This window comes from Leptosomus discolor, chromosome 1 (genome assembly GCF_034619465.1).
Source record: "Leptosomus discolor isolate bLepDis1 chromosome 1, bLepDis1.hap2, whole genome shotgun sequence".
NCBI lineage: Eukaryota > Metazoa > Chordata > Aves > Leptosomiformes > Leptosomidae > Leptosomus > Leptosomus discolor.
This window is the reverse complement of record NC_141391.1, coordinates 66,923,834-66,943,965: the sequence shown is the minus strand read 5'-3', so window position 1 is coordinate 66,943,965 and position 20,132 is coordinate 66,923,834. Positions and strand designations below refer to the sequence as shown.

The following is a 20,132-nucleotide window of genomic DNA, read 5'->3' as shown; positions in this document are numbered from 1 at the left end:
AGGGACAGAGCAGAGGTGGGTTAGAGAGGGCTCCAGCAGCACAGGGAGAATAGTTATTCCCTAATTATGCATTTTGGGCTGGACTCAGCATGAATTTACTGAATAAAAGAAATGGAAGACATGCATCCTGGAAGGTCAGTGTCTGTGTTAGGGGGTGACCAGCCTGAGGAGCAGGTCACTGGGAGCACCGCAGGCCAGCCACAAGCCTGCTGCCCCCTCACCCCGTTCTGCCCAGCCGGCTGGAGCCCGAGATCTCCGCAGGGGACCGGGGCTGCCCAGCCGCAAGGCCGAGCGGTGCAGGGAAGGTGTGGGCCGTGGGTCTTCACGCATTTTTCCAGATCGAAATTGATTTGTAACTACTTTGTGTGGAAAAGTCACCGATGTGCCTTGACTCCCCTGGGCAGTGAACTACAGGCAAGTGCAGCCAGCCTGCAGCTGCGCCTAGCATCCTCCTCTCTGAGGAGAGATGAATGAGCCTCATCTCCCCGGGTTTTTGAGGGACGAGTGAGAGGACGACTTCCCAAAATGGAAAGATGTTGCAGAATGGGAATCTTCTATTTCCATTTTTGGGAATCCGGGGGACGTTTTTGGCCAGATCTGCCGCGCATCGCAGGCCTCACAAGCGGTGGCCTAGGCCTGCTCACCGCCGCAGTGCCTCAGCACGCCCGGGCCTCCCTGGGGCCCTGCGCGCCCTCTGTCCCCGGTGTGCCAGGCCCGGTGGCGGCGCTAATTGAAGCGGCGGCGGGCGGCGGGCGGCGGGGGGTGAGTGCGGCGCCTGCCCCGGAACCTGCGGGCGGGGGCGGCGGCGGCGCGGCGGAGCGTGTTCGGCGCGGCGCGCTCCGATGCCGCCCCGCGCGCAGGGGCATTGTGGGTGCTGGGCTGCCGCCGCTGCGGCTTTCGGCGGGTTCTGTTAAAATGGCGCCCTAGGCGACGGGCGGCGGCGGTCGGGACGGGACGTGTCGCCGGGTCCTTGAGCTGCTGAGCGGGGGGCGCTTCCTCTCCTGCCTTCCTCCTGCCGTGCCGCTGGCTCTGCCGCCCGCTTTCCCCCCCCCCCCCCCCTCTCCCCGCCCCCCTTCCCCACACCACCTCCTGCCTCCCGGCCGGCGATGGCGACTCCGGACCAAAAATCCCCCAACGTTTTGCTGCAGAACCTCTGCTGCCGCATCCTGGGCAAAAGCGAAGGTAACGGCTTTCTCCCGCCACTCCCCCGCCTCCGACAGCCGTTGGAACCCGGGAGCGATGAGGAGGGGGCGAGGAGGGCTGCCACGGCGGGGCGAGGGGGTGCTGGGGATGGGGGGGGGGGGGGGGGGGGGTGTGTGCCTCCGCCGGGTGGAGAGGTACCGGTCCCGCCAGACCTCCAGCCAAGGGCGTCCTTCTCGCCCCCTCGGCGGGGAGCGCGTTGGTGGCCGCGGTGAGGTGGGGGGGGCTGGCAGCCCGGGCGATCCGCCCTGGGCCTCCGGGCATGGCCGCGGTGCCGTGAGCCGGAGCCGCGGGAGGTGGGCTTGCGGCGTTCTTCGTGTCCTCCTCCGCCCCCGGAGCGCCTCGCTAACGGCGCTGTCCTCTCGTGGGGAGCGGGGCACCAGGTGGATCGTGTGCGCGTCCAGGCATCTCCGCCTTCCTCCGGTGTCTGCTCAAGTCGAGCCATTGGCATCCGCTAAGTCCTCTACAGGTCCTCTGCATCTCGATGCTGCTGTGATCCTCCAGCAAGGGAATGAATCTCTTGCCTGTTTGCATAAGTTTCTATCTGTTGCAGTCACGGCAAAGACTGTTTTTAGCAAGGAGTTGGAGGGTGGAAAGGAAGAGGTGCATCTGCTAAGTCTCCTTTTTAAGTTGCTGTGTTTATAAGCATTGCTCACTAGACAAATTCATGCCATAGCTTTTGTTGTATCTGTTTTCTTGTGTGAGAGATGGCTTTCTTCCTTATGAGTAGTGGCTGAAAAGACTTACTTGTTCTTTTCTCCCCGTGCCACTCTCTTAGGACAAGGTAACCTGGAGTGACTTTCGGTATTTCCGTGACAGTAACTCATAATTTTGAGTATTGACCTGTTGTCAAGAATTGGTTTCCAATGGGCTAAAACATGGCCTATATGTGAATTACTGCTATCTTAGAAGTCTAGAAAACGAGTGACAAGGTGCAAATGTACTTCTCTCTCAAGCTTCATGTTTCCATTTGTTGGAGACAGCACCTTGTGGTCTTACACACCATCCTTGTTTCTAAATTGAAAAGAAGATGGATGAACTATTCAGTGGAAAAGGAGCTGGCTGGATGGCCACGTGCAAAGAGTTGTAGTTAATATCTCAATGTTGAAATGGAGATCAGTACCAAGTGGTGTCCCTCAGGAGACTGTATTGGGACTGATGCTGGTTAATATCTTTATTAATGACATAGTGGGATTGCGTATGCGCTCAGCAAGTTTGCAGATGACACCAAGTCGAGTGGTGCAGCTGATATGCTTGAGGGAAGGGATGCCATCCAGAGGGACCCCGGCAGGCTTGAGGAGTGGGCCCATGTGAACATCATGAAGTTCAAAAAGCCAAGTGCAAGGTTCTGCACCTGGGTCAGGGTAATCCCCAAAATCAGGGGTGAAGGAATTGAGAGCAGCCCTGCCGAGAAGGACTGGGGGATACTGGTCAATGAAAAATTGGACATGAGCTGGCAATGTGTGCTTGCAGCCCAGAAAGCTAGTCATATGCTGAGCTTCATCAAAAGAAGCATGGCCAGCAGGTCGAGGGAGGTGATTCTGCCCCTGTGCTCTGAAGAGACCCAGGAGTTCTGTGTCCAGCTCTAGGGTCCCCAGTACAAGAAGGACATTGACTTGGTAGAGAAGATCCAGAGGAGGGTCATGAAAATGGTCAGAGGGCTGGAACACCTCTCCTATGAAGAAAGGCTGAGAAGAGAAGGCTCTGCGGAGACCTTGTAGCAGCCTTTCAGTACTTAAAGGAGATTTAGAAGAATGACAGAATTTACCAAGGCCTGAAGTGACAGGCAAGGGGCAATGGTTTTAAACCAGAAGAGTGTAGGTTTAGATTGGACATAAGGAAGAATTTTTTTTACAATGAGTGTGGGGAGGCACTGGCACAGGTTGCCCAGAGCAGCTGTGGCTGCCCCCTCCCTGGCAGTGTTCAAGGCCAGGCTGGATGGGGTTTTGAGCAACCTGGTCTGGTGGGAGGTGTCCATTCCCATGGCAGGGGGCTTGGAACTAGGTGGTCTTTGAGGTCCCTTCCAACCCAAACCCTTCTGTGATTCATCTGAGAAGCTGTAAAGAGTTGGTAAGAAGTTGAAATCTCTTTGGCTTCATGGAACTGTTGAGTAGGGACTCCTTCACAGAAAAGATTCTGTTGATCCATTGAACTCAGTGATCTTAAGGGTCTCTTTTGCAACCTAAATGATTCTGTGATTCTATGATCAACGGCTGTTGATTGTCATGTTTTGTTTTTTTCCAGAATCCATTCTGTCTCCACTGCATGTTTAAGACTTTTGCAGTGCTATAAATTTCCCATTTCCAGAATTGTCGGTCTGTAATAATTCGGTGACGGGAGTTCCTGATGTGAGATTTTATCAAGATGTGGCAAGTTTCTACTCTTCCCCTATCTCCCCCAAATCAACAGTAGCTTCTAAATTGTTTAATATCTCTTGTGCTTTTATGTAACCATGTATTTCTTTTAACAACTGGTTTAACTGTATATTAAAGGGTATTTCACATCAGCCTACAATGTGCTATTATAGGTCTGCTTTTAAAGCTGTTTCCTGCTTTTAACATCTGTTGGAAACTCTTTTCTGATACAATATGTTCTTATTTTAAGACCACTTCAAAGTTTTTGCTACCAGAAATCTCAAATTATTGTGCAAGTTCTGCTTCCAAAAAGAAAAAGAAAAAAAAAATTTGAAAAAGAGATTGTCTTGGTTTATTGGAGTAGTGGAGGCTTCTGTTAGGACATTATTTCTGTGTCGTCTAATCCTGTTTTCTTCATGACCCGTTCTTGGATTTGAAAGGGGCTGCAATCTAAACTCAATCTAAGCTTGTTTCTTGGTATTGAGTATCTTATCTAGTTCTGTGATACTTAATAAAACAGAGTGTGAGAATAGAAACAAACCTCTGTTTTTATCAGTCAAAGTATGAGTCTTGAAAGATGGCTCACTTCTGCCAGCTTTGGAGCTAGTCTTTTTGAAGCCATAGTTTGTGTGTGTATGTGTGTATGTGTGTATATGTGTGTGTATATATATGTCTCTTCTAACTGGAATAATAAGTTTATTTACAAGCAGTACGTGTGAAAACATGCAGAATATTTCTGATTTTTGTTGTATTTTTTAAACAAATATTGGGCCTATTCCCTTACACTGGGGTTCTACTAATCTAACTAAAATCCCTTGTGTGTATGACTAATGAAAGGGGAAATTTTGCCCAAAATCATGGTAGCTGCTGCCTGCTACATCTGATCACTTGTGGGTTATCTGAGGACTTCTTTGAAGTAACAACTGAAAAAGAAAATGGTATGGGTTGTCTGCCACGTTTACCATTACCCATATTTTTATGCATGTGACAGATGGGAAGCCAGTCCGTACTCTGCTCTTTATTCCTGTGTTATGAGGGACTCTAGCACCGAAGGCTCACCCTTCTAACATAAGGCTTCTCTAGAAACAGTCAACTGTAGTACATGTGTTAGTTTATCAGCTCAGCTATTGTTTTCAAGTACTTAGAGACTGATAAATCAAAAAGTCTTTGAAAGAAATCTCAGTCATGAAAGTGGTGGTTGTTCCCACCGTTTTTTATGTCCAAGGAACAAATAAAGTCAATAGGGAATTTTTTTAGTACCAGCATCCTCTGTGTTGAGGTAGATACATGCATCCCTAGGTAGTAAGGAAACAACCAGACAGGTTATTTAGCATCTTATTGCTTTTCAGGCTTGTAACTCTGATTTCCTTTCAGCCCAGGGTAGGTTTGAAGTACGGTATTTGTGTGTGATTAGTGATCTACATGCAGCTTCTCCCCTCCTTGTGTACTGATGAAGTTAGGCTGCTTTGTATATGCACATTCTCTTTTTTGAAGAAAACTTTACAAGGATTAAAAGTTTAGTCTTTGATAAGTAATAACTTCTACAGAGTTTAGGAAAGAAACCTTAGATACTTAAGAGATCTTTAAATTTATTAGAGAAATTTCTAGTAAAAATTAGTAACAAAAAGCTGAAGCTAGGTACAAACAGCCATCTTTAACGATTTTTGTAGTTAGCCTGCTGTGAATTTCTTGAAATCTTAGCTTTTGATACCTTCCTGGAATAAGTGGTCTAGTAAAATACAAAGCGCTGATGTAATTGAGTGAAATGTAATAGGTAAATAATAGAAAGGAGATGAGATTTGAAGATCTAATGGTTCTTTCTGCCTGTATGTTCTCCCAGTTTGTACTTCGGAATGTTTGTTCTACTTGGCTATGTTCCTTCTCAGCACTTGTATTTTATTATGTTTGTGAGGAAGCTATGGCTTCAGAAGGAGCTTAAGGATTCCGTTTCTACACTGTCTGTATCATAATGGTGCACTTACAGCTAATGTGGGATGAGTGGTCTTACTCTGCATCCGTGTCTACATTTGGCAATCCCATGCCTGAAGTACTCTGTAAACCCAGCAGACACCGGCTCCATCAACGATTCTTTCGTTTCTGCCTGTGATGGCCTTGGGAGGCCTCCACCTTAAAGATTCATGTTGAAGTGAATTTGTGCTATGATGGAATGTGACTGCAGAGGCTCCCAGTGGTGGAGCTATCCTCTCTCTCTTTCCCCTTTTTTTGAGACCATCCGCTAAGTAGATGGCTTGCTTTGTTTCCAGAATCAGTCAGCTGCATAGGCCTGGTTACTGGGTTTTTTTTTTTGAGAACAGCTCTACCTCTGAGAAATTCATTACAAGGTCTGTTGAGTTACATGGAAGAACATGATTTAAAATAATAATTAAAAAAAAAAAATGTACCTCAACTCTTTTTGGTAGAACTAAGGTTTGGAATCTCTCTGCTCCTGTGCTTTAGCCAGTTCTCACGTAAAGGCTTAAAGCTAGCTTCCCATGGTGCTGTGTGTCTGCAGTCACCCACAGCCGTTAGTTGGGGATCTCTGCACTCTGCAGTAGGAGCCATTGCTGACCTCTTTCTTCCTCATGTCCTCACAGTGTCTTAAGAACTAGCATACTAGTTTTGCATTATCAATCTTTCTGTGTTTATCCAGGCTATCCACCTCGCTTTCACACTAATACCTGATCTTGCAGAGAGCTTGTCTGCCTGTGCAGTAACTTCTATGATTTTTTTTTTTTTTTCCCCCTTATTTGTGTACTCCAGTAGTTATTCAGGGTTGCATGCCTCTCTTTGGACAATGAATTTAATCCTTCTGACAAAAAGCTTCTTGTTCTTAGCTGTCTTTCACAAACCTCTTTGTAATCTTAGTCAGAGACTTTGTAGCCTGCCATACAGGCTTGTCAGTTTTAAGAATTCTTAGTGCCTCCAATGGAATCAAAGGGCATTGCTGTAATTATTCAAGCTACATCTATTTGGCTTTGAATCCTAAAAAGATTTTTGTGTACTAAAGTGCTTCTGGAGATTGACATGCTCTAGAAAGTAGTATTTCAGTCTTCAGAGAGCAGTTTGGTACCTGAAGTTCATACTATGGCTTTAACTTAGTCTCTGTAATGTCAGTGGCAGGCTTGGTTTTGCTGTTTGTGTGGTGGTTTTGGGTTTTTTTTTTGTTGGTTTTTTTTTTTGAGCTCTGAACTATTGGAATAGTTGTTAAAATTTCATGGTGGGGGGGAAAGCACAGAGTTCATTCAAAAGGTGATATGGAGGGGCTTTTACCTATGCTAAGAATGGAAGCAAATGCAAGTTGACAAGTTAGGCAAAAATTCACAGTGAGGGAAAGATGTGAGAAGACTGTGTGACCGAGCTGCTGATAGTCCAGTGGGACATTCCTCAGATAAATCTGTTTACTGACAATACAACAAGAGGCAGCAATACTAACAGAATTAAAGAATAGTTATGTTTCCTGTGCTGCGCTTCAAAGTTTGGGGATCCTCTGTCCTCCCCCTGCCAGGCTGAAAGCAGCAGCTTAAAGGAAAGCGGTGAATGGAGACAAGCCCATGCTCAGGGTGGCAGGTGGACCCCCTCCTTGCCCACTTTGCACCCCTGCCGCAGTGCCTCTGTACAACAGGTGTGAGGCTCTGGATGTGGAAGGCCAGTCAATGGATGATATGGATGATGGTCCATCTATGCCAGAGGTGTCACCAAGGTCAGAAAGGCCTACCCCCTGTATCGTGACCATCTCCACAAGGAAGAAAAGGCAGGATAGAGTTGTAGGAGACTCCCTTCTGAAGGGAACAGAGGATCCAAAAGGTCTGTCTGGCATATCTGTTGGGGAAGTCTGCTGCCTCCCTGGGGCCTAGGTTAAGGACATCACTCGGACACTCCCTAGCTTGGTTTGGCTCTCAGACTAGTACCCATTACTGCTCTTCCATGTGGGTGGTGATGAAGCTGCAACGCGTAGTCCGAGAGCAATAAAAAGAGATTTCGGGGCCTTGGGATGGTTGGTGAGGGAGTCTGGAGCACAGGTTATTTTTTCCTCTCTCCTTCCAGTTGTGGCCGGCATCATTAGAAGAAACAGGTGGACCCAGTCTGTTAATACATGGCTCTGGGGCTGGTGTCACTGCCACAATTTTGGGTTCTTCAATAATGGGATGGTGTACACAGCACCAGGCTTTCTGGCATCAGACAGGATTTACCCTTTTTCAAAAGGGGAAGAGGATCATTGCTCACAAGCTTGCAGGGTTCATTGACAGAGCTTTAAACTAGACTTGAAGCGGAATGGGGATAATATCAGGCTCACCTGTGACAAGCTATGACACCATGATTAGAGGGACGGGGTGCTAGCGAGGGCACTTGGCCTGTCGCTCTGAGGTGTGCTGCGTACACTGCAGCACACTTGAAGTCTTATGGAGTTGAGCCAGGGGCTCCTGAGGTAATAAGAGCCAACAGGGAAACACCAATGAAGTCCCTCAAAGGAATTAAGAGGTGTTCCTCTAAGATGGTGACACAGCCGGCAGCCCAGCTGAAGTGCTTCTACGCCGGTGTACACAGCATGGGCAATAAACAGGAGGAGCTGGAAGCCACCATGCTGCTAGAAAGCTACGACCTGGTTGCCATGACAGAAGCTTGGTAGGATGAATCCAATGACTGGAGTGAGGCTATTGATGGCTACAGGCTGTTCAGAAGGAACAAGTGAGGAAGGACGGACAGAGACATTGCCCTCTACATCAAGAAATGGTTAGAGAGTGAAGAGCTGTCTCTGAAAAATAGCCATGAGCCAGTTGAAAGCTTATGGTTAAGAATTAGAGACTGGGGCAACAAAGGGAACCTTGTAGTTGTGGTCTACTACAGGCCACTCAATTAAGGGGAGCCTATGGACAAAGTCTTCTTACTCCAGCTACAAGAGGCTTCAAGCTCACAGGCTCTTGTCCTGCTGGGGGACTTCAACCACCCCGACATCTGCTGGAAAAGTAGCCTGGCAAGCTGTAGGCAATCCAGGAGACTCCTGGAGTGCATCGAGGATAACTTCTTAAGTGGCATAATAGACAGCCCTACCAGAGGGGATGCCAATACTGGACCTGATGGTCACTGATGCAGGTGAGCTAATTGGAGACATCAAGATTGGAGGCAGCCTGGGCTACAGTGTTCACGCACTGGTGGAGTTCACAGTCCTGAAGGATATGGGTCAGGCAAAGAGTAAAGTCAGGACCCTGAATTTTGGGAAAGCAAACTTCCAGCTCTTCAAGGAGTTAGTCAATAGGACCCACTGGGGAATTGCCCTCAGGGACAAGCGTGCAGAACAGAGCTGGCAGATCTTTAAGGAAGCTTTCCACAGAGCACAAGAGCTCTATGTCCCCTGGTGTAAGAAATGAGGAAAGCAAGGCAAGAGACTGGCATGGCTGAGTTGAAACCTGCTGGTCAAACTAAAGGGCAAGAAAGAAATGCACAGGCAGTGGAGGCGGGGACAGGTATCCTGGGAAGAGTATAGGGCTGCTGCCCAGTTGTATAGGGATGGGGTCAGGAAAGCCAAGGTGCAGCTGCAGCTGGACTTGGCAAGGGATGCAAAGAATCAGTTATGTCAACCAGAAAAGGAAGGTTAAAGAAAGCATACCGCCCTGATGAGCGAGACTGGCAAGCTGGTAACAACGGACGAGGAGAAGGCTGAGATACTCAACAACATTTTTGCCTCAGTCTTCACTGGCAACCTCTCTTCCCACACATCTCAAGTGGATGGGCTGCAAGACAGGGGCTGGTGGAGTGTCCCTCAGGGGTCTGTATTGGGACCAGTGCTGTTTAATATCTTCATCAATGATACAGACAGTGGTATTGAGTGCACCCTAAGTGAGTTTGCAGACTACACCAAGCCAAGTGGTGCAGCTGACACCTGAGGGATGGGATGCCATCCATGGGGACCTGGACAAGCTTGAGAAGTAGGCCCATGTGAACCTCATGAGATTCAACAAGGCCATGTGCAAGGTCCTGCACCTGGATCGGGGCAGCCCCCGGTGTCAATACAGGCTGGGGGATGAAGGGATTGAGAGCAGCCCTGCCAAGAAGGACTTGGGGGGACTGGTGGATGAAAAGCTGGACATGAGCTGGCAACGTCCACTCGCAGACCAAAAGGCAAATTGTATCCTGGGCCGCATCAAGAGAAGCGTGGCCGTCAGGTCGAGGGAGGTCACTCTACCCCTCTGCTCTGCTCTGGTGAGACCCCACCTGCAGTACTGCATCCAGCTCTGGGGCCCCCAGTGCAAGAAAGACATGGAGCTGCTCACGTGGGTCCAGAGGAGGGCCACGAAGATGATCAGGGGGCTGGAGCACCTCCCCTGTGAGGACAGGCTGAGAGAGTTGGAGTTGTTCAGCCTGGAGAAGAGAAGGCTTCAGGGAGACCTTACAGCAGCCTTCCAGTACTGGAAGGGGGCCTGGAGGAAGGGTGAGGAGGGACTCTTGATCAGGGAGTGTAGGGATAGGACGAGGGGTAACAGTTTCAAATGGAAAGAGAGTAGATGTAGACTAGGTATTAGGAAGTTCTTCACTGTGAGGGTGGTGAGACACTGGCACAGGTTGCCCAGGACAGCTGTGGCTGCCCCCTCCCTGGCAGTGTTCAAGGCCAGGCTGGATGGGGCTTTGAGCAACCTGGTCTAGTGGAAGGTGTCCCTGCCCATGGCAGGGGGTTGGAACTAGATGGTCTTTGAGGTCCCTTCCAACCCAAACCATTCTATGATCTAATAAAACCCATAACAGATACAATTAATAATGTAAGTAGCAGGGTTTTCTTGTGTAATGGGGAAGTTTTAAGAATTAAATATAACCTTCTATTTCAACACCAACCATATCAACACTAGTTAAAGCAGAGAAACTTAGTATAGTCTTTTTCCATACTGCTCTAACAAGGCGTCCAAGAAAGATCTCTAGTTGAAAGACTACAGTTCCATCCAAAGTATTCTGATTATTAAACCTGCTAACAATATGGAACAAAATTATCTGCTCTTTACACATACAGATTTGCACTGACAATTCCATAGCATCATAGCAAGACTGTGTTTATATTCTATTTTATTCAGATTTTCATGTTTTATTCATATCAAGTCCGGCTTCTCTTTTACAAACAAAACTCCCTGCTGTGGGAGTTTCTTCAGCAGATTATTTCTTATGAGTCTGTGAAATATCTTCAGTACCTAAAGTGATTAAACATAACTTAATACGGATATTTGTCAGTAAAATAAAGATTCATATAGTTTATAACCAATAGATGCATTTAATTGCTGACATCCTCAGAGAACAACCATTATGACAGCTGATGGGCTTAAAATACATGGCTATCTGTTTATGTACGTGTACAGCCCTCTTCAAGAAAAGTGATTGCAGCATGACTGTTATGTAACAGCAAGCTCAATGTATCTGATGCGTGAAATTGATGCAGCTGTTTGCAGGGTGAGGGGAGAAAAAGACACTGATCTGTGCCGGGCACAGAGGTGAGACTGACTGGCCTGCAGTTCCCCGGGTCTTCCTTTTTCCACTTTTTAAAAATGGGGGTTATGTTTCCCCATTTCCAGTTGGTGGGAACTTCACCAGACTGCCACAACTTTTCAGATGTGATGGATAGGGGCTTAGCCACTTCATCTGCCAGTTCCCTCAGGACCTGTGGATGCATCTCATCAGGTCCTATGGACTTGTGCACCTTCAGGTTCCTTAGATAGTTTTGAACCTGATCTTTTCCTACAGTGGGCGGTTCTTCATTCTGCCAGTCCCTGCCTTTGCCTTCTGTGACTTGGGTGGTGTGGCTGGAGCACTTGCTGGTGAAGACTGAGGCAAAAAAGTTGAGTACCTCATCCTTCTCCATATCCCAGGTAACCAGGTGTCCTGTTTCCTTCCGGAAAGGGCCCGTACTTTCCCTAGTCTTCCTTTTATCACCAACATACCTATAGAAGTTTTTCTTGTTGCCCTTGATGTCCCTGGCCAGGTTTAATTCTATCAGGGCTTTGGCTTTCCTAACCTGATCCCTGGCTGCTCTCGGGCACTTTCTCTGTATTCCTCCCAGGCCACCTGTCCTTGCTTCCACCCCCCACAAGCTTTTTTTTTTTTTTTTTGTCTGAGTTTGTCCAGGAGCTCCGTGTTCATCCACGCAGGCCTCCTGGCGTTTTTGCCTGACTTCCTCTTTGTGGGGATGCATCGCTCCTGAGCTTGGAGGAGGTGATCCTTGAATATTAACCAGCTTTCTTGGGCCCCTTTTCCCTTCAGGGCTATATCCCATGGTACTCTACCAAGTAGTTCCCTGGAGAGGACATAGATTGAGGACTTATATTCAAATCTTCAAGGTTTCTGTCCAGAAACGTTTACATTTGTTTCTTTGTCTCTCAGTCTTGCTATCAGTATTCCTTGTACTACAGAACTAGAAGCACAGGTAGTCTTTTAAAAGCTGTAATGTCAGAGGCAGATTGGAAAACACAAATGGCAAAGTTTATGATTTTCTTCTATTATTTTGAGGAAAATCTATATTCCAACCTCATCAACTAAAAAAAAAAAAAGAAAACCCCCTGCCCAAACTTGTGGCAATGTACAGCTGTCTTTCTGAGTCAATTCTCCTGGAGAAGTGAAATTCCAGAGTGTCCCTAGAGACTTAGTACACATCTTTGCTGGATTTTGTAATTATCTCATGAGGTGACTAAAGACAGTAAACCCACTTGATTTCTCATTGTGTGGATCTTGGCTCACTTGAATTTAGACCGAACACCCAAAACCACAGGGAACAACAGAGAGGAAACATATCACTGTTTCTAAAAGATTTAAATGCTATGAAACATTTTGTTCAGAAACTAAAGCATTTTTAGAAAATACATAAACACAGTAAATACAGGATTGCTTATATGGAAAAACTGTGCATTGTTCAGTGTAAATAAATAAAATGCTCTGATTTTTATTTCTTTTCTCCAAGCATTAAGCTTGCTGATAATCACAGTATAAGTTGTAGCATGTACTGAAAAGTTAGCAGAAGCAGCTGAGTGAATAATGATGAATTGTCCAGACATAGCAGAATTATTATCTTGTATTCTTCAGCTGCAATACTGCCAGCTTGTACTTCCATTCCCTGCAGCTATCTTCAGAAATGCCTCTTCCCTCATCCTCCAGGTCTCTGTTCCTTCATGCTTGCTGGCTGTGGGCCGGGCAGGAGGCAGCACCTGGCATTGCTAATTCTATGCAGGCAGACGAGGGGGATTACTTAAACACTGAGCTTTCACTGCAATCTGTGCCCCAGGGAGGGTTGTTTGGATGTTTGTCCTACCAGTCCCCAGTTTCTCTGAAACCTGTTAAACTTGATATCCCTGAGAGCTCTATCAAATGTACTTAAAATAAAAATAAAAAATTAAAGGATAATCCCTGAGGGATAGGGTGGTGCAGGTGGACATAGATGTTAATTTCAGAACGCAGTTTTCCTTAGAAAAAAGGGGTAATGTGTGTAATGAGTGAAGAGAAACTGTAGGGGTAAGTTCTTCTAGCTTTGTAGTAGTTGGGGGGTGTGTGTCTGTGTTTGTTGTTTGGGGTTTTTTTATAAGATGACATCTATTTATGTGGGGGGTATTAATTGCTTATTTATTTTTATTTAACTTGTATTGAACTAGTTTACTGGAGATACATTCTCCCCTGCTTTTTAGTGGATAGTCAGTGAGGAGGTTTATTATGTAATCTAGATACATGTCATAACTGATAAAGTACTTTGGTATCAAACCTTGATCCTCCTCATGACTTTAGTTCATCCTAGACTCTTGACCTGGAACTCTTTTTGGTTTTGCTTTTAATTTGTAGCCCATATTATCACTATAACAGCATGCCAAAAATATGTAAGAATTACTAGAAAAGCCTAGCTCTTGCTTAACTGCTGCTAGGTACACAGTTGAGGAATTAACAAAAGACAAAACTCTTACTATTGTTTGGGTTAACTTACTGCCAGTATTTGACTTTAATTGACCTTGCAGAATACCTTTGGAAATCTTGAGTTGTTCTGTAATGACATGCATTATACTTAAGAATTACTCAGAAACACTTCCTCATACTTAACTCTTTCCACCTGGTTCATCAGTTCAGTTTAAGCTATCAATAGCAGAACTATTACATTATTTTATGCTTGCATTTTCAAGTCCTTGTTGGAAATGAAAGGTTTCTTAGTCTCACAGTAGAACTATTCTTTCTGGGAAGCATTTAAGCCACGCAGATTTGTGACCTTACAGTGGTCTGGATATTGGCATCTTCTTCCCTGGAAGCAGAATGATACCGTTGCTCCTTTTGTAGGCCAATATTGTCAAATACTGTTAAATATTAATGATTCTGTCTAAGCAGACTTTTTCCCAGATTGTGTAAAGTACTGCTTTGTGTGAACTGGTAATGTTTGCTGGTCTACAGTTGTATTCTAGTAGATTAGGGCCAGTGGGTGGCATTGATGTCACAAGAGAGTAAAAAATGAGCATTCAAAAAGAATGTAGCACATTCTGATTTCAAATTTCTCCTTTCCATAAATTTCTGGAGATTATAATGTGTTTAATCAGTAATTGGCTCCTAGTATCTCCCAGGTGGTTTTTATCAATTGTAAATATTAGTTAATTTAAGAGATGATTCAATGCTTAGAATATTTCTACTTCCAGTGGACCATTACCCTGTTCCTTTGAAGTGTGCTAAAGCTCCCTGGTAACTGGGTGGGCCTTCTGTCGAGATGGAATAGGAACGGCTTATTCACAAATTTAAGTGCAGGGATTTTGCAGAGTATATACAGATGAGCGTGCTTGAAGTATGGCATTGATGATATGCTCATGGGTAAACTGGACTTTACCGCCGTCTGGTTAGAAGTGTGTCTAAGGATTATAGAATAACGTTATCTGATCTAAGCCAGGTATATTTACGCTGGATTCAGCCATAGAAATGTAATCTCATGTCTAATTTTTAAAAAATTTATTTCAATAGAACTTTAACAGTCTGCTTAACTGAGAGGTTTTTTGGTTTTTATTTCAGCTGATGCAGCCCAACAGTTTCAGTATGCAGTGAGAGTTATTGGAAGCAACTTTGCTCCCACTGTGGAACGGGATGAATTTCTTGTAGCAGAGAAAATCAAGAAAGAACGTAAGTGCATCTTTGTTTCTTTCTTAGAAAAAGGAGTGGAAGTTCTTCAAGAAGTTGTTTGATCAATTTATTGCTCTGAAAATGGGACAGTCTGCCTCACAGACAGTTATCTAATCTGTTATTAATGCTTACACCCTGAAAATCTCATGATGGAAATTTAATTAATTCCCTAGTTAGTATTCCTGAGAGCTATTTGTATAGCTCAGATTGTATGGCTCAGATTTTTCTGAATGCTCAGCTTAGACTTCCCTTGTGGCCATTTACTTTGTATCTTAGCCACCATGAAAACAAAGAACAATTAATATTGCACTCCTTTCACTTTAATAATACTCAGACTTTACGAAGACTGGTATTTTTGTGATGTGCACATTAGAAATATTACACTTCGGCAGAGTTAACTTTGTGAGCATCTGTGTGAAACTTGCTGAATGATCATCCTGGGAATTGATGGAATCATTTATGTGACTTGCCTGATATTTCTTGCCTTCAGTTTCTTTACAAGTTTTCTTCAGTCACCTTCTCAAAACCAAAACATTAGACCATGACAGTGTAAGTCATGTTGCAGTTAGATTCCATTGTGCTCTGTGCTGCGCTAAGTCAAGTGTTGCACTGTGTGAATCCAATGGGGACGTGATGCATTCTTCTTGAAAAGCCGAATACTGCTTTCAGCAGATTATCTACTCTACAGTAGAATGTCCAGAAACAGTTACTTATGCTACTTAGATTAAAGCTTCGTATTTGAGCTTTGAATATTTAATCGGGGAGATTGAACTAGGGTGACTGAAGTCGGTGGTTGTAACTGTTTTAAAGTACATGTGTATTTTTTGCTAACACAGAGCTTTTATGACTTGCTGATAGGCAAATAAGCCCATCAGAAATTCTCTAGATGCAACTCCAAAACACTGGAATCTACAGAATACACATGATGATTTCTACATCTTCTGCATGATGATTTTCTACATACTTTGGCTAGTACTAGATGGCACAGCATATTTTCTTTGGGCCTGTTGCCAGGAGTTTTGAAGAGGGCCATCTTCCTCATCTTCCTTCTTCCCAACTTCAGCTTGTAGGCTGATGTTAGTGGTCATGTAACAAGTGACTGGATCTATCCTTCTAACTTTACATTTATTTTGGAGTTACCATGCAGGAAGTGACAAAGTGTACTTAGCAGTGGCTTTTGATGCTGATTGACATTTCTAGCATTGAACAGCAATTTTTTTTATTATTAAGATTTCTTCAAATCTTTTTACCTTTTTTTTTAAACGTGGCTTTTTCTGGTGTAACACAGCCTTTCTGAAGACATTTTAAAGCTTAAAGATGTTCTTCCTCTGAACAAAGACTTCTGTTATGTAACTGGCAGTGATTTAGACTGTTATTTCTTAATGTATAAAAGTTGTGTGACCTTGGAATTTTGCTTGACTTTGAGCAAGTGGCATTACTACTACTGTTTCTTGCTTCTATTGCCTAAAATAGGAACAATTACACTTATTTTGTGAAGGGCTTCATAGCATTCTTTAACCTATGTCTGCTTTCAGTTGCGTTTTAATTCCCTAAACTTACAGAAAGGCAGACTACAGTTTAAAAGGGCACTTATTTAGAAGGTGTATATTTTGATTACCCTAAGAAAAACAGGTACTTACATTGCATCACTTCTGATGCAAGAATTTGCAGGGCTGGAATGCAGATAACATGAAAACAGGCAAAACAGTAAACAGAGTAAGACAGGCATCATTAAGCTTCTTTGGGTACGTTTTCCAATTTACCACAAATATATAATTTCAGACATGACTATTACACTTGTTTCAAATGTTTAATCTGTTTGTGTTTTGGTTTTGTTTTTCTTTTTTAATAGTTGTACGACAAAGGAGGGAAGCAGATGCTGCTTTGTTTTCAGAACTCTACAGAAAACTCGGTTCACAGGTAGTGTAGTAAATATATAAATAGTAGAGAAACTGAAAGCACGTTCTGGTGTTATAGGGTTGTTTTGGAGAGTGTTTGGGTCGTTAGCAATATTTTTACTGAGAGGATGTTTGAATCCTGGAATAGGTTTCCTAGGAAAGTTGTGGAGTCTCCATCCTTGGACACAGTCTTGGGCAGCCTGCTGTAGATGACCCTGCTTTGAGCAGAAGGGTTGGACTAGATGATCTTCAGAGGTGCCTTCCAACCTCAACCATTTTGTAGTTTTTGTGAAAAAGTTACTACTTTTTTTTTTTTTTTTACTATGAGCTGTTTGTTATTAATTAGAAATTAATTTGGATTTAATTGTAGATCAGAAAAGAATAAAGGAAACATTTCTAGTTTGAGTCCAGTTACATGAAGGAGCACTTCATATGAAGGAAGCAACTCTGTAAAAATGAAAGTGTCCATTTTATATGTAAAACAGATTAATTTTCTCGTCACTTATTTTACAACAATGTGTTGTGAGTGTGTTGATTTTACTAATCTAGGTTTCAAACAGTCCTCATGCTTCTGAATTTTTAAGTGCCTCAGGGCTTTAATGTTGAAAGTTAAGGGCTTGTTGACTTTGGTTCTGCTAACACCAGTGTTAATTGAAGAATGCTGCATGTTGATATTCTGACAAAAGATGGTGGTGTATAGAGAGCCCACGATGCAGGAAGATGGATCAGGTGAAAGGGGAGAATGATGCAAGGATAGAAATTTAGCTGAGGTAGGTGAAAAAGGACTGCTGCTAATCTGTTCTGGATTCTCCATAAAATTGAGTATTTAGCAAGGTAGAATATGGTGGGCAATAATAAAAATAAAATTCCCAGTTGTCATTTGCACATACCTGACAACAAAAATTAGTTCATGTGAAGGATGATGTTTCCATATAACAGAAAGCTTGTCCTTATTTTGCTCTTTGTATTTAGGAGATAAGCTTTTCTCTGTTCTTCTGCTTTTTATGTATTCATTTATGTGTAGATCATGTCTGAGTTTTACAGGCTAATACTAAGATTTTAAGATTGCAAAAAAAGCGATTCTGTGGAAAGTATGACTAGTCAGAACTCGCTCCTGCCCCTCTCCTCATTAGCTTACCTGTTAGTTTGTTAGTACTTGGAGCAAAAGTTACTATGTAACTCTTCCTGTTTTCCTTATTCTGTGGGTTTGTGTACTATTTGTATTGGTTTGTACAGTGAAACAGTTTGCAGACACCTGTTCTGATGACCTCAGCCATTGGTTTCAACCTCTTCTTGCAAGTATTACACTGTGTGATCTTGCTCTTTTAATACAGATTTTCTGTAACCTATTTCTGTAGCTTATGTACTATGTTGCCATACCATTGCACTTAGGCAAGCGACATAGCTGCAGAGCATGATGGCTGTAAAGTTTGAAACAAAATGCCGGGTCTGTGTTCATATCAGTTTGGTTATTCTTTCGAATGTAATACAGTCTTACATCAGCTGTCTCCTCATATTTTGCTGCCTGCTCAAATATTTGAGTTTATTTTTTTCTTTTTTCTTTTCCCCCATGTGCCAGCATCTTGTGTACCTGAAATGGTATCATCTGAATACTGCCTTGTTTAAAATTCACGCTACCAATTGTTACTCAGTATGCTGTTAGGTTTATTACTGATGGTGGACAATAATTTCTTTTCCCCACGAGCTGAAGGAGTGGCACAGAAGGAATATGTTTTTTCTGAATCAATGAGGCTTTTTCTTCCTTCAGCAGTTCTCTTGAAAGCAACTAAGGGAAAGAAAAAAGCTTCTGTGAATCTATTTTAACTTTGTTTCTTCCATTACTCTAAAGAGAAAAGGAGGTCAGTGCTTATTTTAGTGGCAGCTTGCCAATTAACCAAACCATGTGCTTGAGGCACTCGGACTTACTCTGTCCTGGCCAGCAGGAGAAATGGAAATGTTGCTGCTCCTTCTTCACCAGTTGTTAATGAGTTGCTGGATTGGTTATTTGCAGCAGATGCAATACCTCTACTTTTTGCTTGTTGCTGAGATCAGAGCAGAAGATAATAAACTTCTGCTCTACATAATGATGTAGAATGTCTGCCTCTAGCCTTATATAACAGTATACAGCTTTGGTAGGTTTGGTTAATGGCCTGAAGAAGGAATGGACAAAATTCTTACACCACGTAACATACGCACACAAAATGCATGATTTGTGGAGAAACAAGTAAAATAGAAAAAAGGTCAGAATGAAAATGTGTTTAAAAAAGAGAATTTCAAAGTGACTTCGAAAGCACTTTTTGCAAGACTGATAGGACTGAATTACATTGCTTCATAAGCGATGGAGTCTTTGTTGAATCTTGGTATGACTGAAGTTTCCTTTATATTCAGCATTGTGTAGTATTTCAGACCATAGCCTGATCGATATTGTGAGGGAACTTGTATGAGTGTCTTTGACTTACTCCACTACTTAATGTCCGTATAAGGTTCTCTGTCCTTGCTCAATTCAGGGACAAGTGTTAGTGTCACAGAACTACGGAGTAACACATCTAGAAACATATGTGTATCTGCAATAAAACATTTTAATATTTCTGGTAACTCTTCTCTTCAAAGTGTTCTTTTTGTACCTTGGGCTTTAGCATTGTTCAGTCTTTGGCTGGTAAGCTTTCTGCTGAGATTTAAAGCTGCTGAGAGTGTTAGTCTAACAGTCTGTATGTATCTGTCTGTTTGGCTGTTTGCTACAGACTATATTGCCTATTCTTCAAGTTTTGTGTTAACATGTCTTAAACTGTGAAAATCTTGGTAGCTCCCTTAAATGGCATTTTAAGTAATAGAAATTGAAACGCTCAAACTTTTGAAGCCTCCCTGTGAAGGGGAAAGTGGAGAAAAGACAGTTCTTTGCTTAAAATTGTACCAAGAGTTTTCCTTCACCTTTAGGTTAGAGTAGCATCCACATCTGACAAGTTTTAAATGCTGAGAGTGTGGGAATGCTGGTAAAAGTTCAACTCTGTATAGATCTCTTTCGTAGTAGCTATGAATTTTGAGTATACTTGCTGATCTTAGAGCAGGTAAGAGTTCATGATTTGAATACAGTGGAGAAAATTCATAAAATTAGCAATACAGAGGCTACACTGCACATTCCCAGTTTACTCCAGAATGTGGCTCTGAGTTGATCTTACTTGTGTGGAAAATTGATTTATATATGTACATGTTAGTAGACTGGATAATTAAAAAGAAATTCATCATTACTAAGAGTTAAAACAAACTCATTTCTGTTTGTCTTCATCTTTTTTTAAAGGGCATTTTGAAAAACAAATGGTCAATACTCTACCTCCTGCTTAGCCTTAGTGAAGATCCACGTAAGCAGTCTAACAAGGTAGGTGAGGAGACCTTCGTTAGTTCTGAGAGACAGTAAATGTGTGTCACTTATTTTAGATGTCATTAAGAAGTCATCCAGACTTAACCAACACCTCAGATTGTGTTTGTGGTGTTTGGGTGTGAGGCTGAAAGGAAGAACACACTTAACACAAGTGTCTGCAGGTTTTTTCTGTGTTGGTTTTTTTTTTTATACTAAGTAAAT

The 20,132-nt window shown here is 43.4% G+C and overlaps 1 protein-coding gene across 1 annotated transcript in view; it reads left to right on the top strand.

The window, feature by feature from the left end:
- Nucleotides 1-1,106: 1,106 nt before the first annotated feature.
- Nucleotides 1,107-20,132, top strand: part of TUBGCP3 (tubulin gamma complex component 3) — a 58,655-nt gene continuing 39,629 nt past the window's right edge. The window contains exons 1-4 of the mRNA XM_086482098.1: nucleotides 1,107-1,182; nucleotides 14,550-14,657; nucleotides 16,510-16,577; nucleotides 19,851-19,928. Coding sequence (XP_086338224.1) covers nucleotides 1,107-1,182; nucleotides 14,550-14,657; nucleotides 16,510-16,577; nucleotides 19,851-19,928 — 330 coding nt within the window. The remainder of the gene's footprint in view (nucleotides 1,183-14,549; nucleotides 14,658-16,509; nucleotides 16,578-19,850; nucleotides 19,929-20,132) is intronic.